This window comes from Equus quagga, chromosome 7, assembly GCF_021613505.1.
Source record: "Equus quagga isolate Etosha38 chromosome 7, UCLA_HA_Equagga_1.0, whole genome shotgun sequence".
Taxonomy (NCBI): domain Eukaryota; kingdom Metazoa; phylum Chordata; class Mammalia; order Perissodactyla; family Equidae; genus Equus; species Equus quagga.
In genome coordinates, this window is record NC_060273.1 from 108862132 (window position 1) to 108876478 (window position 14347).

At 32.5% G+C, this 14347-nt stretch overlaps 1 protein-coding gene across 12 annotated transcripts in view; it reads right to left on the bottom strand.

Annotated features, from left to right (window-relative positions):
- The window catches only part of PPIP5K2 (diphosphoinositol pentakisphosphate kinase 2), a 63995-nt gene that overhangs the window by 16205 nt on the left and 33443 nt on the right, over positions 1–14347 (bottom strand). For 6 of the 12 annotated variants that reach the window (XM_046666023.1, XM_046666029.1, XM_046666028.1 and 3 more), the window contains exons 20-25: positions 10245–10372; positions 9568–9682; positions 5555–5662; positions 5348–5464; positions 2656–2823; positions 134–307 (exon numbers count right to left, since the gene is read on the bottom strand). In XM_046666023.1, the coding sequence (XP_046521979.1) occupies positions 134–307; positions 2656–2823; positions 5348–5464; positions 5555–5662; positions 9568–9682; positions 10245–10372 (810 nt within the window). Of the gene's footprint in view, positions 1–133; positions 308–352; positions 1102–2655; positions 2824–5347; positions 5465–5554; positions 5663–9567; positions 9683–10244; positions 10373–14347 lie in introns of those variants that run through there. The other 6 variants (XM_046666027.1, XM_046666033.1, XM_046666032.1 and 3 more) reach the window with 2 other exon arrangements.

Here is a 14347-nt window from a genome sequence, read left to right on the forward strand (position 1 = left end):
AATGAACTCTAAATTTAAAAACAGAAGGATTTACTCTGATGTAAAATATAAGGGATTAGATGTCCTCAAAGACAGCTGTTTGTTGCTCTGAATGCGGGGAGGAAAAATGTTTAATGAAGTAAAGTTTAAAAACCTGTTGCCATGAGCCAAAAATACTGGATGTGAAAGCCAATGATTTGGGGGAGACAGGGGAAGAAGTGATTTGTTCCCCTGATCTGCGTCTTCGACGCCCAGTACCCACACCACTGGTATAATGCAGCCAGGTACCAGTACCCTCTGGGCTAGACACACTCAGGGGGCTCTCTTCCTGGAAGTGAGAAAAGGGGGCAAAAAAAAAAAAAAAAAAAAAAAGCAGAGCATGCAAAGTTAGATACAACAGAGCCAAATGATCAGAAAGAAAAAAAAATACAGTTTGTTTGCATTTGCTTATCAATTTTTTAAAAAAACTATTAAACAGTAATTTGGGAGCTAACTATTTCAATATTTGAGAAATTGATAGGAATGACATAAATCTAATTATATGTGCTATTATGAGAATTACCTTATTATCTTAAATATACAAAATATTTATACTGCTTAATAGTTGTCCCTTCTCTCTTAAAACCAGAAAGATTTTAACAATTTTCTATCTTAGCAATTTTTTAAATATGGAAAATATTTTGTTTAATTTTAGATATTCAAAAGGCTTTGTGTGATATTGAGTAAACTTTTCAATCCAAAGCACTAAAGAATCGTGCAAACAGTTGAAGAGATTTCAATGTATATAACAGAAAAGAAAATCTGTCTGCCAGACATAAAAAAAAAATTAGAGATCATAAGATGGATTCAAATTGCACTTGTTTACACTTCCAAGCTATCTACTTGTTTATCCCCTCCAAAGATTATTTATAGAGTTCAATAGGCAAAACATGCAGCAAACATTCTCATTTTCCATGTTTGCATGTTCAGGTTTCAGACAGTGAGGAGAGAGTAAAATCTACTTGCACAAAATGAAGAGAATAGTCTTTTTCTCTGTGTGTCTTTTGGAAGTACAAACTTCTGATATCCATGGAGATGGTGGACGCTGGAAAAAGTCTTCAAGGTTTTACTTGAATAATTTACCTTATGGAAGTAAAAGTTTAGCATGGCATAGAAATAATCTCTTGAAAGCAACTATTTAAGTATTTATGAGAAAAAAGTTTATAAATGTGTTCTGCGTTTTAAGAGTTAACAAAGGGCAGTGATTTTGTTGAAGATTTTACAAATACAGATGAGTTGCAAAATGAAGACTCAATACATTTGGCTCTATCAGTGTTATAGGCTTTTTGGAGAACAGAAGAAGGTTTAATGGTGAAATTCTGAACAATTTGATTAATTAATCACAGATTGCTTTGTTCAACGACATCAAAATCACTGCCCTCACACAAATGGTAGTTTAGGTTATATTAATATGTCATTTCCTGATTTTCTGAAATTAAAGATACCTGAACATAACCCCATGTTTCTCATTTTTAAATTAAGCTATAACAGAAGAAATAATCCCCAATTCTACAGTTGTTAATCATCCTCTTTTATAATTTAAAATATCTATCATGTTCACAGGAACACTAATTAGTATACAATTTCCATTATAAAATTACAACAATCTATTTTATTTACGGATGTTTCCATATATATAATTATCAAATTGGGGCACATATATATTTGGAATTTGAGAATCATTAGGCACTTATGTTTGTATAATTTGGGGCTATAGAAATGAGCATAATTCTTTGTTGTTTATACTCTTACTCACCAACTGCTGGATAATGTTATAACTAACTCTTAAGACTTGGCATATTTAATTATCAACAAAAAATATTTTTCTAGTATAAAAATTGATGGTTCTTTCTATCTTAAAGTTAAATTCTTTCTTTATACTTTTAACTCGAGCATTTAGAAAACATTTATAAGCACTGATCTCAATCAGTGCTGGGAGAATCATACTATAGAGAATATAAATAACCCAAAATAAAGGTATTTAAAGTATAAAAATGTACACAGATGTTAAAGATTTACTTAACAAGCTTCATTCCAACTATTCAACTTTCCTTTTAAACATTATTTTAGTAGTTATTTAAATGTTATTCTATTAGTGAACATAAGAATTAGCATGTAATTTAACTGTAGATCATAATACAAAGGTAAATTTTTCAACTATATCATCACATTTTTGAATTCCTATACTGACTTCTGCCATCAGGCTAACAACTTAGAATTTCATAGTGTGAGCTACAGTGCGACTGGAACCAGCTGTTGCTGAAGCACCTCCGGCGATTCTTCTCTACTTTAACCAAAAACTATTCCTGATCCATTAAATCAGACTTTCAAAAAAGTTCTTTATTAGAATAACCTAAAGTGACAAGACAAAAAAATTGGATCAATTCTTAGAAAGGCCTTATTTTACAATTCTATTCCATTTTGTTATGAAAACTATACATAAAGCTCCAAATTCTAAAAACTAATCTCTATATTTTCTAACTACCTCTATATTTTTTAAAATTTGAAAAACAAAGTTGACAATTAAAAATCTGGTACGTTCCCAAACTCCTTTATTAAAGCTGTATTTTCTTTTCTGTTTTATTAAAATATAGTTAGTTTACTTTATGAAAAACATGCGCTCACATATACACATACTTCATTTGTAGCCATCTTCCTAGATCTTGGAAGTGGAGACTTCCTGTGTATATGAATTGGCTCTGATACCATAGGTTTGAACAATATCACAGCTCGATCAACCTCATCTTTTTTAGAAGTATGTGGTTCGTCATCATTATCAATTTTAAAAGATCTCCTGCCTTCATTCTGTGGGCAAAGAACACAACATATAAAATTCAGGTAAAATAACAATCTCTTCTGATGGACAAATTCAACCATCAATTGGTATAGTCACTTGAACTACATATCCAAGTTTGTTTATTCAAATGAATATTAACTGAATTCTTACAATAGCCCAGTATTATTCTGAATATTTTGGGACAGATGATAGAGTTCTCAACTTCAAGAAATACATATACTCTATGGAGAAATTAAACAATAAAATGACAATAAAAAGCCATTAAAAAAAAGTGCTTAATTAAATTTCATCAAATGCCCAAATAAATAAGCAATAATAATAAATGCCAGCAAGAAACAGTAGAGCTCAGTTTTGTTACACAGGAATGCACCCGAGCACAAAGTAAAACGGCATCTGAATTTATAAATTTTAGAGTGTTTAAATTCTATTCCAAATATTTCTAACAAACGTGATGACTGCATACGTAAATAACAATCATTTGACGACTCACTAAACATTTAATGAGTGTGTACCACATGCCAGGACACACATGAATAAGACACAATCCCAGACTGCAAGGATCTCACACTATGGTAGAGGAGATAGAAAACTTAAAAAAACTTATACCCTTCTATAATAGAATGGATAAACTGGGGCATAGTCATACAATAAAACACATATTTTAAAGCAGTAAGAATGGACAAACGACAACTAAATAAAATTACATCAATGAATCTCCCACACATAACATTAGCCAAAAAGAAGCCAAGCAGAAGTACATAAAAACCCTCATCAAACTAAGAGGTATAGAAAATAAAGAGGAATTTCTTTAACCGGATAAGGGATATCTAAAAACTTGAAACAATCATCACAGTTAATAATAAATCATTGAAGGACAAGTGTGCCCACTATCACTAAATCTACTCAACATTTTACTGGACAGCTGTCGTTATTCAGGGATACGATCATAAACATAGAAAATCTAAATGACTATGGATAAATTATCAGAATGAATACAGCATGTAGTAAGATTACCAGTTATAAAATCTTTATACAAAAATGAGTTAAGATTCAATATCACAAAAACTAACAGAAAATGAAATTTAAATAAACCATTTACAACAGCATAAAAATACAAAGAATTTAGGAATTAATCTGACAAAGAAGTACAAGACATAAAAAAAATCTTAAATTTTATCAAAAAGATATAAAGAATAGCTAAATAAATTCAGAGATATATCAAGTCCTTGGACTAGAAGATTCAATACTGGAAAAGTGTTATTCTCTCAAAATTGATCTGCAGAGTTTATGTAAGCTCAATCAAAATCACAGAAAGTTTTCTTCGGAACATTACCTTTCGCTTTAGTTTGGTAATGAACAAGGATGCTTAGTGTCAACGCTTCTATTCAACACCATACTATCCAAATGGCCAAGATATATGAAAAGGTGCTAATCCTTACTCGTCATGAAGAAAATGTAAATTTAAACCACAATGATATCACTACATACCCCCGAAAATAGCTACATTAAAAACAATGATCACACCAAGTGCTGACAAGGACATAGCAGTATCTTTAGAAAAACTATTTGGAAAACTATCTGACTACATCTTTTAAACTTGAACATACACATACCCTATGACCTAGCAATTTTACTCCTAGATATTATTTCCAAAAGAAATGTGTACATATGTTCACCAAAAGACCTGTATAAGAATGCTCATAAAAGCATTCATCTTCATAGCTTGAATTGGAAACAAATCAAGTGATCATCAAAGTGGAATAGATCAACACATTGCACTACATTTATTTAATGAAATCCTACATGGCAACAAAAATGAAGAACAAATTGGATGAATACCACAAACATAATGAAAAAAAAGAAGTCAAACCTACCCCCACCAAAAAAAAAGCAAGCATTTTGTGATTCCATTTATATAAAGTTCAAAAATAGGCAAAATTAATCTATCATGCTAGAAATCATGATAGTAGGTAACTTTGGGGAGAAGACAGGGAGGTTGTGATAGGGAGGGGCACACGTAGGTCTTCTGGAATGATGATATTGCTCTGTCTATGACCTGGCTGGTTGTTTTACAATTGTGTTCATTTTGTGATATATCATTAAGCTATATATTTATGACTTAGGTACTTTTATCAATATGTATTATAACTTGGTAAAAAAGTTTTAAGTTGTGTACATATTTAATTTTGTAAGGTTATTATAATGACTAAAATGCAATAATGCATGCCAAGTGCTTAGTAGAGTGTTCAGCATGGACTAGTCCTCAAGGAAATCTACAACCAAAACCAAAACCAAAACTATAGTTATTCATTCTAAATAATGCTCTTAAAAAACCAAAGACTCTACATAGACAGTAAAATTCTAATATGCCTAAAATGTTGTCTACTCAAATCATATGTAAGATAAATTTAAACTATCTTGCTAATTAGTAGTTGAGATAAGAATTACAGTACATAATAGAAAATTCTTACAGAAACCTCATGAAAATCTAGAACTGTAGTAACCAAGTACTGAGAGTTTCACCTTAATTACCTCTCTTGAAGCTGGTCTATATCCATAGCCAGATGGTAAATTTTTGTCTTCTTCACATCCTTTGGCTCCTGGACTAAAGTGTAATTCAACATGAAATCGTTCCTCTGAGGAAAGATCCTAAAAAATATTGTAGAACATTTTTAAATCTAGAAACTTCAAGCTATTTATTTACCTCTGGTAACACATGCAAATTGAGAACTCCTTTACCTTGTTAGGATCCTCATAAAGCATGATGACAATCTGAGTCATGTAGTTGAGCTCATTGACAACATTCAAATAATCCATAGCTCGTTTCCACTGTTCATCCTTTGATTCCTGAACAAAAAGTGTAAGGTAAGCATTTCCTCATATTGCATTAAAGTCATTTTATTTTCATTATGGTATTTGTTTAATCCTGAGTGATACCACACAAATTAGATGAATACTTATATGCACAATCTGTCAAATATCTCCACTATATTTGTGTCAATAAATTACTTAAGCTTAAGTAAATTATTTAAGAAATCTCTTACCAGTAGTATTAGAAACTGTAGTGGTAACTTTTTTTAAATAGCTTATAGAAAGCAAAAATAAAGTATCTCTTGGAATATGATACCCACTATTGAATTCTGAGGATGAGGGGCAGTTGTCAACCTTAAGTCCCAAAGTACCTATAGTATCATGCTTCATAAACAGAAGACTATCCTGTAGGAGTAGTGCTATTTTTCCCACCATCATATAGTCCATAAATGGAACACACGCCTATCTGTAAATATCCCTCATTACACTGCAGTGATATTTTCAAACACTCAGCAGGAAGAGACATATGTAGATTCTATTAATCTTACCATCTCCTTCACCACTCCTCCAACTTCATTTAAAGAATCATTGGTCTTTAAACATGTAATTATAGTGCATCAGAACTGAAAGGGATCTTAGAGAACACGTACTACAATTCTAGGTAGAAAATTCTATCTGAAAAGGTAAAACTACTCAAGTACATGTAAAGTCTATAGTCAATAGTCAACAGGGTCTACTTAGACCTTATGTACATCACAGATAACCTTCCTTCATTTCGTATATGTCATAAGCATTACAAATATATAAGAGCATCCAAAATTTTTGTTATACAATAAGAATATACAATATTTTGGACTTGAGTATACAAAGTACCTTGTTTGAAAAAATAAAATTTGGTATGTAAAAGCCCAAACTTACAAGACCACATGCTGACTACTTACTTAAAAAAACAAAATTCAGCATATATTTCCTTTTTAAATTTAGACATTGTACATCCCTGAGGAAGCATTCTCCTTTTGAAGCTTTTGGAACAGTAAAGTTAAATCAATTATCATGTAATTTGTATAATTACATATATTCTTACCCTCATTTCAACAAATGGCTATTCATACCTCTAAACACTCCAATGCCAAGCCAGCTATTCCTACTCAAAGCAACACCCTAGAGTAAAAATTGCATCTGTGTGTTTGGTGTGTCTGCCTGTGTCTGTGTTTAGAGAAAGGATGCATGCAAAGATGTATAGTTATGCATCACTTAACAGGGATACGTTCTGAGAAATGTGTCATTAGGTGATTTTGTCCCTGTGTGAACATCACAGAGTGTACTTACACAAACCTATATGGTATGGGCTATTACACAGCTAGGTTATATGGTGGTGCAGTGTGTGAATGTATAAGTTTTTTTCAAAATTGATAAGATAAAACATAAATTAGCATAGCATTGCATTTCATTAGATGTAAATTACTAAATGATGGGTTTAAATTAAATGCTAAAAATTTTCAATAGGTGAAAAGATCTATTAGACTTTGTGATACTACATTATTAATTAGAATGTCATCTAATATCTAATTCAGTGTTGTAGCTAGAGATTTTGCTAGGTCTGCTCTAATGAACAGATAAAATTAAATAATATATTGCAGTATTTTCTGGAACAATCAATTTACAAGAATCCATAAAAATCTTTTTTTTTATTAAGGCTCACTAAATATATTCCCTGAAATCTTGCTTATAATCTTATTTCCTTAATACCTTTTGAAGAAAACCTATTATGAATATAATACATTTATATTTATTTACCTAGTCCACACAGAAAAACGAAAAATTTCAACTTGGAAGAGACTGAACAAGACTTTAAGTATGTTAGTTACAGGGTCTTAATAAGGATAATAAGAGCTGGGATAATGAATTGTAGTTCAAATAAATTAATTTTCTTAAAATTACAAAAGAAGATATCATTTTGGTATAGACTTTAATTTTCACTTTAGTAAAAACACATATTTTCTTTTGTCCTGGAAGCACAGATTTGTTTTTTTGGAAGCACAGATTTTTAAAAGAATGGAGTTACTCAGCTTTCATTTTAGAAATGCAGTCGAATGCAATATATACTCAACAAGTTCTGGTTCTACTGCCACCACTCCAGTCCTAACCATATCATCTTTCTTCAGATCATTGCACAGTTTCCTAACTGGTTTCTCCTCATATCACTCCTGCCTAGCTATTGTCCACACAGCAACTAAAGCCACTCACTTCCCTGCTTAAAACCTTTCAATGACCTCCTAATCCTCTGAGGAGCCCCAAGGCACTGGCCCTCCAAACTCATCTGTTGCCACTTTATCCATCACTCACATTATGCTCCAACCAGAGGCCTCCTATTGGTTCGTATATCCTCCATGTTCTTTCCACCTTCTAAATAAGTGCAAGAAGGTCAAAGGGGACCATTTAAGAGATATAGCTCTCCTCCCTAAAAACAATTCCATCATTACTACTGGATATATAAACTTTTGCCTTGCTAAATAACTGTCATTTTTTTTCACTCGCTAGTTCTTTTATTAAAGCTCCACTAATCCACATATGTATGCAAGGGATGTCACTTTGCTATTCCTTAATGGGACAGAGAAGAAATCAAAGCAAGAGGAAAGAACATATAAATTGGAAAATTTGATGGAAATAGACCACTGAAATAGTTTTATGGTAACTTTAATAATAGCTATTCATCAAGGCCCAATAATAAGACTGTTTAGAATAAAAACACATAGACCAAATCCGTTATACATTTTACTTCCCTTTATTTAAAAAGTATATAACAAAGCTGAACTAATTTTCTTTTTCTTTTCTTTTTTTTTTTTTTAAAAGATTGGCACCGGGGCTAACAACTGTTGCCAATCTTTTTTTTTTTTTCTGCTTTATCTCCCCAAACCCCTCCTGTACATAGTTTGTATATCTTAGTTGCAGCCCCTTCTAGCTGTGGGACGTGGGACGCTGCCTCAACGTGACCTGACGAGCGGTGCCATGTCCGTGCCCAGGATCCGAACCCTGGGCCGCCGCAGCGAAGCGCGTGAACTTAACCACTCGGCCAGCGAGCCGGCCCCTAATTTTCCTATAAAGATCACTTTTTTTTTTTTTTTGAGGAAGATTAGCCCTGAGCTAACTACTGCCAATCTCCTCTTTTTTGCTGAGGAACACTGGCCCTGAGGTAACATCCATGCCCATCTTCCTCTACTTTATATGTAGGACGCCTATCACAGAATGGCTTTTGCCAAGTGGTGCCATGTCTGCACCTGGGATCCGAACCGGCAAACCCTGGGCCGCCGAGAAGCTGAATGTGTGAACTTAACTGCTGCGCCACTGGGCTGGCCCCTGAAGATCATTTTTTATAGATGTACAAGAACCCCAGCCGAGGTCCCAGCTTACAGCCCGTATCAAATACCAGACATGAGAGGAAAGCATTTATGATTCAAGCCCCAGTCACTACTGGACTGCAACCTCATGAGAGACTCAAAACAAAACTCCCTAAGTGATCAGTCAAGCCTTTAAACTGAGAAATAAAAATAAAATGACTATGTTTTGCTTTACACCAATAAGCTTTAGTGTAAGATTCATTACATAACACTAGATAAGAGGCACAATGTCAACCAAACACCAAGTCCTGTCAATTTTAACCCCCAAATAACTCAAATTCATCAGATTCTCTTTATCTCACTGCCATCAGCCTATAACATCACCTAAAATATTTTATATTATCACTTGCTTAAATGAATCTTCTCCAAAGGGAAGAGAACATGTCTTTATCCCCAACATCTACCACAGAGCTTGGTATATAGTAGACCCTTGATAAATGATGAATTATTAAAGTTGCCCAATAAAAACTGGTGTTTGTGATTTGGTTACAAATTCAAGGAAACATATTTGTTAAGTAGACTGGAATAATTTATTCTACTTACATTGCATAAGGCACCATAGCGAAGAATAGATAGTAAAGAATGTACATGACTTTCGCTGGTGAAATATAATCTGGTACGGACATGACGCTCAGGAGACAGAACACCTCTGGAATACCTAAAGTTAGAAGCAGACAGTGTTAAAATATAACCATACAGTCAAAACTTAAGTTGGAAATTATTTTGTAAAATGGAATTTAATCTTACTAGAAATTAAAAAAACATAAGTAAACCTATCACTCTTCCAACCACAATTGAGGAGTTATCTTAGTAGATATTCCTCTAACATGAAGATAACTGGAACTAACTGGGACCTCTGAGATTAGTCAAAGAAGAGCTAACATTAGTCAAGTTCACTGTAAATAGGTCATTCTAACCACTCTATTAGCAATGACAGAAGCTCACAGACATTTATGCTGCTGAATGGAGTACACACTGATGCCCATGTGAATGATGACACATATCCCCTTTCCTTGTTCACCTCAGTTTTTCCCCCAATTTGGAGCAAAAAAGGAACCTTGGATGAAAGTTAACTCTTAGGAATACCTAGGTAATCCTTATTTCCACAGTGTGCCAAATGACACACTCCTGCTTTCTTCATAGAAATGTTAAAAACTAATTTAGATTTGAAGTATGTAAAAATAGATGCCTATAGTTTAAATACCAGTACAGTCTCTTACACAGGATGGAGTTTATTTACAGTGTCATCATCTTGTGTCCTCTGAAGGTCTGAGCGAATTTTTCTAACTAGAGGAGTACAGTAGCCTTTGGCAATCTCCAGTTTTTCAGCTTTAGTTATACCATATTCCTGAGCAGAAAATACATGATATTAGAAAAAGAGTATAATCACAAAGAGCTCTAACAAATGTACTGCTAAGTTAAAGAATTCTAGTGAGAGACAAATACTTTTATTAAGCCTTTTTTGAACATTATACAACATCTAGTTTACATTTCTGCAACTGCAAGTATACTACTCCCAAAACTATTAAGTATAATTGGAAAGATTTTTTGGTGGAACTTTGAGTTTCTTGGAAAAAGCAAGTAATTTCTGAGGAGGGGAGGAGGAATGGATGAAGCAATCTTTATGGACAGTAGTTCAACTCAATTGGAAGGTTTACATGTAACAATCCTAAAAGAAAGATGGATTAAGGACACAAACACTGACGCACAAAACAGTCAATAAACATACGGTAAGAAATATAAATTGAAAGCATGAGATTTTCTCTATCCAAATGTCAAAGAATAATAAGGCTAACACATTACTTAAAAGCCTTTAGCCAGTACTTTTAAAGCTTTAACTAGTGGTGAGCAAAAAATAGCATGAAATTATCAAATTTAATGGTCTATAATCATTACCAGTTAATTAAATTTATAAGGAATTACAGTCTGAAGTGTCAAGAAAACATAGTATTATAATAATAATAAAAATTACAGTTCAGAGGGGTAGATTAGAAAATGACCTGATATTTAAAGAGAAAAATCTGTGGTGTATGTAGAAGGGAAGGGAGGGGAATGAGGAAGAGAGCAGAAGGTAGGGTCGAAGGATAGAGAGGGAAATAAGGGAGAGTCAAGAGAAAGAGGGAAGAAATAGGCCTACCCTTTCTCTCCAAGTTCATTCTGGGATATCTGAGTTTAAAGGCTACTTCCTGCTATCAGTTACTTCCCAGATGGCAAAGTCAGTACAGATAAGAGATCTCAAAACCGCCTATTAAAGAAAAGCTGACAGATTACAGAATGAAGACCTATGAAAATGGAACTTCTTGGGGTCAATTACCTTAAACTAATGTTTGGATGGTTCAATAATCTCACCAGCAGAAATGAATGTGAATTGGGAGTGCAAAAGGGATATATATGTAACTGTCTATGTGTAAATAAAAGGAAAATGTTGAAATTAAAAATCATCAGGGGATTATAAATCATTATGACCTCAATAAAATTATTTTTAAAAAAATCATCTGGGGAAATTTGTTGTTGTTATTAGCAAGGTGTGAGGAAACAGGTACTCTCATACACTGTTCGTCTGGAAGAAAATTGGTAAAAGATTTCTGTAGCTACAGCAATAGTCTTGAGTGCATGTAAAGACATGTATAAAGACAGTGAAAGAAATTAAAAGAATCCAGATTTCTAAATAGGAGAAATTAGTTAAATAAATTATTATTACATCACACCATTCGGCCATTAGGAATAATGATACTTATTAGCTTTACTGATATGCAAAGAAGTTCTTGATGCTAAGTGAAGGAAAAAAAAAATCAAGCTGTAAAACAGTATGCTTTTCCTGGTTCCATTTTTGCAAAGAATACATTTGTTATATATACGAAATTATGAGAAAAATTATATCTGCATGAATTTAAGGGAAAAGGCCTTTAAGAATTTTCCAAAACACTGAAACATTTTTCTCTAGCTGGTAATGTCAGTGATTTTTTTTTGCTATATACATTTTCTCATTTTACAACAAAGATATATTACTTTTGTGATAAAGAAATCTTTCTCTTCAACACAGTGACATATTTTGTTCATCTGCCACCACCAACTAGGACAAACAATTAATTGTTAGATATCCAAGTTCTGATACGTAATTACAATATTTCTGCCATAAACAGAACTGATTAACATACCAGATGAAGCTATTTGAAAGCTTATTATGTGGTGATATTTAACAAGCGTCTCATTGGACTTTATATGGCAAATGCTATTATAAAGAATTCTCTGCATTTCACAGCCTACAAATTACAAAGAAAATGGTCTTCAAACTTCAATAAATGTGTGCCATCTCAATTAAGAGAATCTTAATACCAAATTTAGTCTTAGTTCTTATCTACCACAATACCATTGTCCACCATACTATTGTGACTATTTTAAAGTATCATTTTTAAACCAAGGCCTCTATTTTTTGAGAAATGAGACTACTTAAAAAGTGAAGAGTTGACTCTATCGCAGCAAAAATACCTCTCATAATTAAAATCAGTTTGTTAAAATAACTAAAAAGTAATAAATCATGTTTGTCATAGTTAAGCTTAGATATGATTAGAATTACATAATTCGCATAGTATATATATGAGAATTAATCAATTAAGAGTGGAAAAGGAGTTTTTAGAGGCACAGCAATACTGTGAAGTACACCAGAACACATATACATTTTTCTTGCATGGATAGTGGTACTCTTTTAATCTAAATTAGTATATTTTAAACAAGTCAAAACTTTACAATATTTGACTGAGTCATCAAGTCTCTAAGCTTGCAATAGTCTTTATTTAGAACTAAGTGCAAAATTTTCATTTTTTCCATTACAAACTATAGTCTCATTACAATTACTGTAAATATGTTTATAATTTTTAGTTACTTGTTCAGTGATTGAAAATGCCTACATTTTGTCCATGGTTTTGGATTTATGAAGGGTAAAGTAACAAAGCAAAATAACACTTACTGAACTGAATTAAACACTCCATTAAAAAAAGAACAAACCCCAAGTTTTTGCCAGAATAAGGAATATCAAACCAAAAAGTTATAGAGGTAAATCCCAAGTTGTCCTCTCAATTTATAACCTCAGAACTCTAGGAAAGCACATAAAAAGATCTCTGCTTTTAAAGTTATAAATTTACCAAAATTTAACTATGAATTTACCAAAAATAAGACACTGATTCTTGGAAGCTTGGCATAATGTTGTCTGAAGAGTCCCGAGATTTCAAAGATAAATAATTTATCCAAGAAAAATAATTTTGGCGATGTCTTCAAATAAGTTCTCAGACTTATTTGTGAAAATCTAACCTAATTGCATCAAAAGACAATTACTGTAACAGAGACTGAGAAGAGCTGAGCATGACGAATTACTTTAAAAGACACAAATAATGTCTCAAATCTTCCCTAACCATTCTTACCTTTGGTGTGTCTTCTAATTATAATACTTTAAAAATTCATTATAAATATTTAGCTTACAAAGAAATGGTAAGAAATTTCCTTAGCTACATAAGCAATACACCTGAAATATACACAAAGTAAGTAGAAAACCCCATTGACAACTGAGTATTCTTTTGAGCCCAACTTTTAGAAACCAACTTTCCAATCTCATTTCTAGAACAGTTAGCATACGTAACTAAGAAGGAAGAGGTAAGAGATTAAATAAGCCATGCAACAACAGACGTGATTATACTAACAAATCATTTGTGTATTTATTTAGCCACTGAGTAGGTCATACATTTAGATAGACTGACAGCCTACCTTGAAAAATGCACATAGCCATCATAAAAATTTAAGAGGGTCTTATGTTTACAACTTACCTGCTAAAAAGTATACTTTTAAATAATCTTCACTGTAAGAATAGTACAACAGGATGCACTGAGCCTGGACTAACATCAAAGCAATCCAAAACAATGAAAAAGATCAGGGTCTTATTTATGCTTCCAATGCAAACTAATTATATGTTTACTGGAATTAACAGTAACCATTCTCAGAATCGTTAATAAGAAAAATCTGAATGAATCTTCTATCTTGAATTTCATAACAAAGATGGATGCTGATTCAGTAACTTTACTGAATGAGTTATAATCAAATAAGTGTCAACTCAATGATGTAGCTAAAATTGAGTTCTGCACAATTTAGTGTGTTCACTTTGATGGTAATCTTAAAATATCTTATCTGTTATAAAAAGAAAACCTTTTATTGTGTGAAACAAAATTTGTTTTTTGCAGAATAAAACTTCTCCTCCATTTAGAAAGCAAAAGAAGTTGTCAGAGAATAAGTCCTTGTTTTCTAAGTAAGTGTACAGTGAGGCCCAAAGACATAG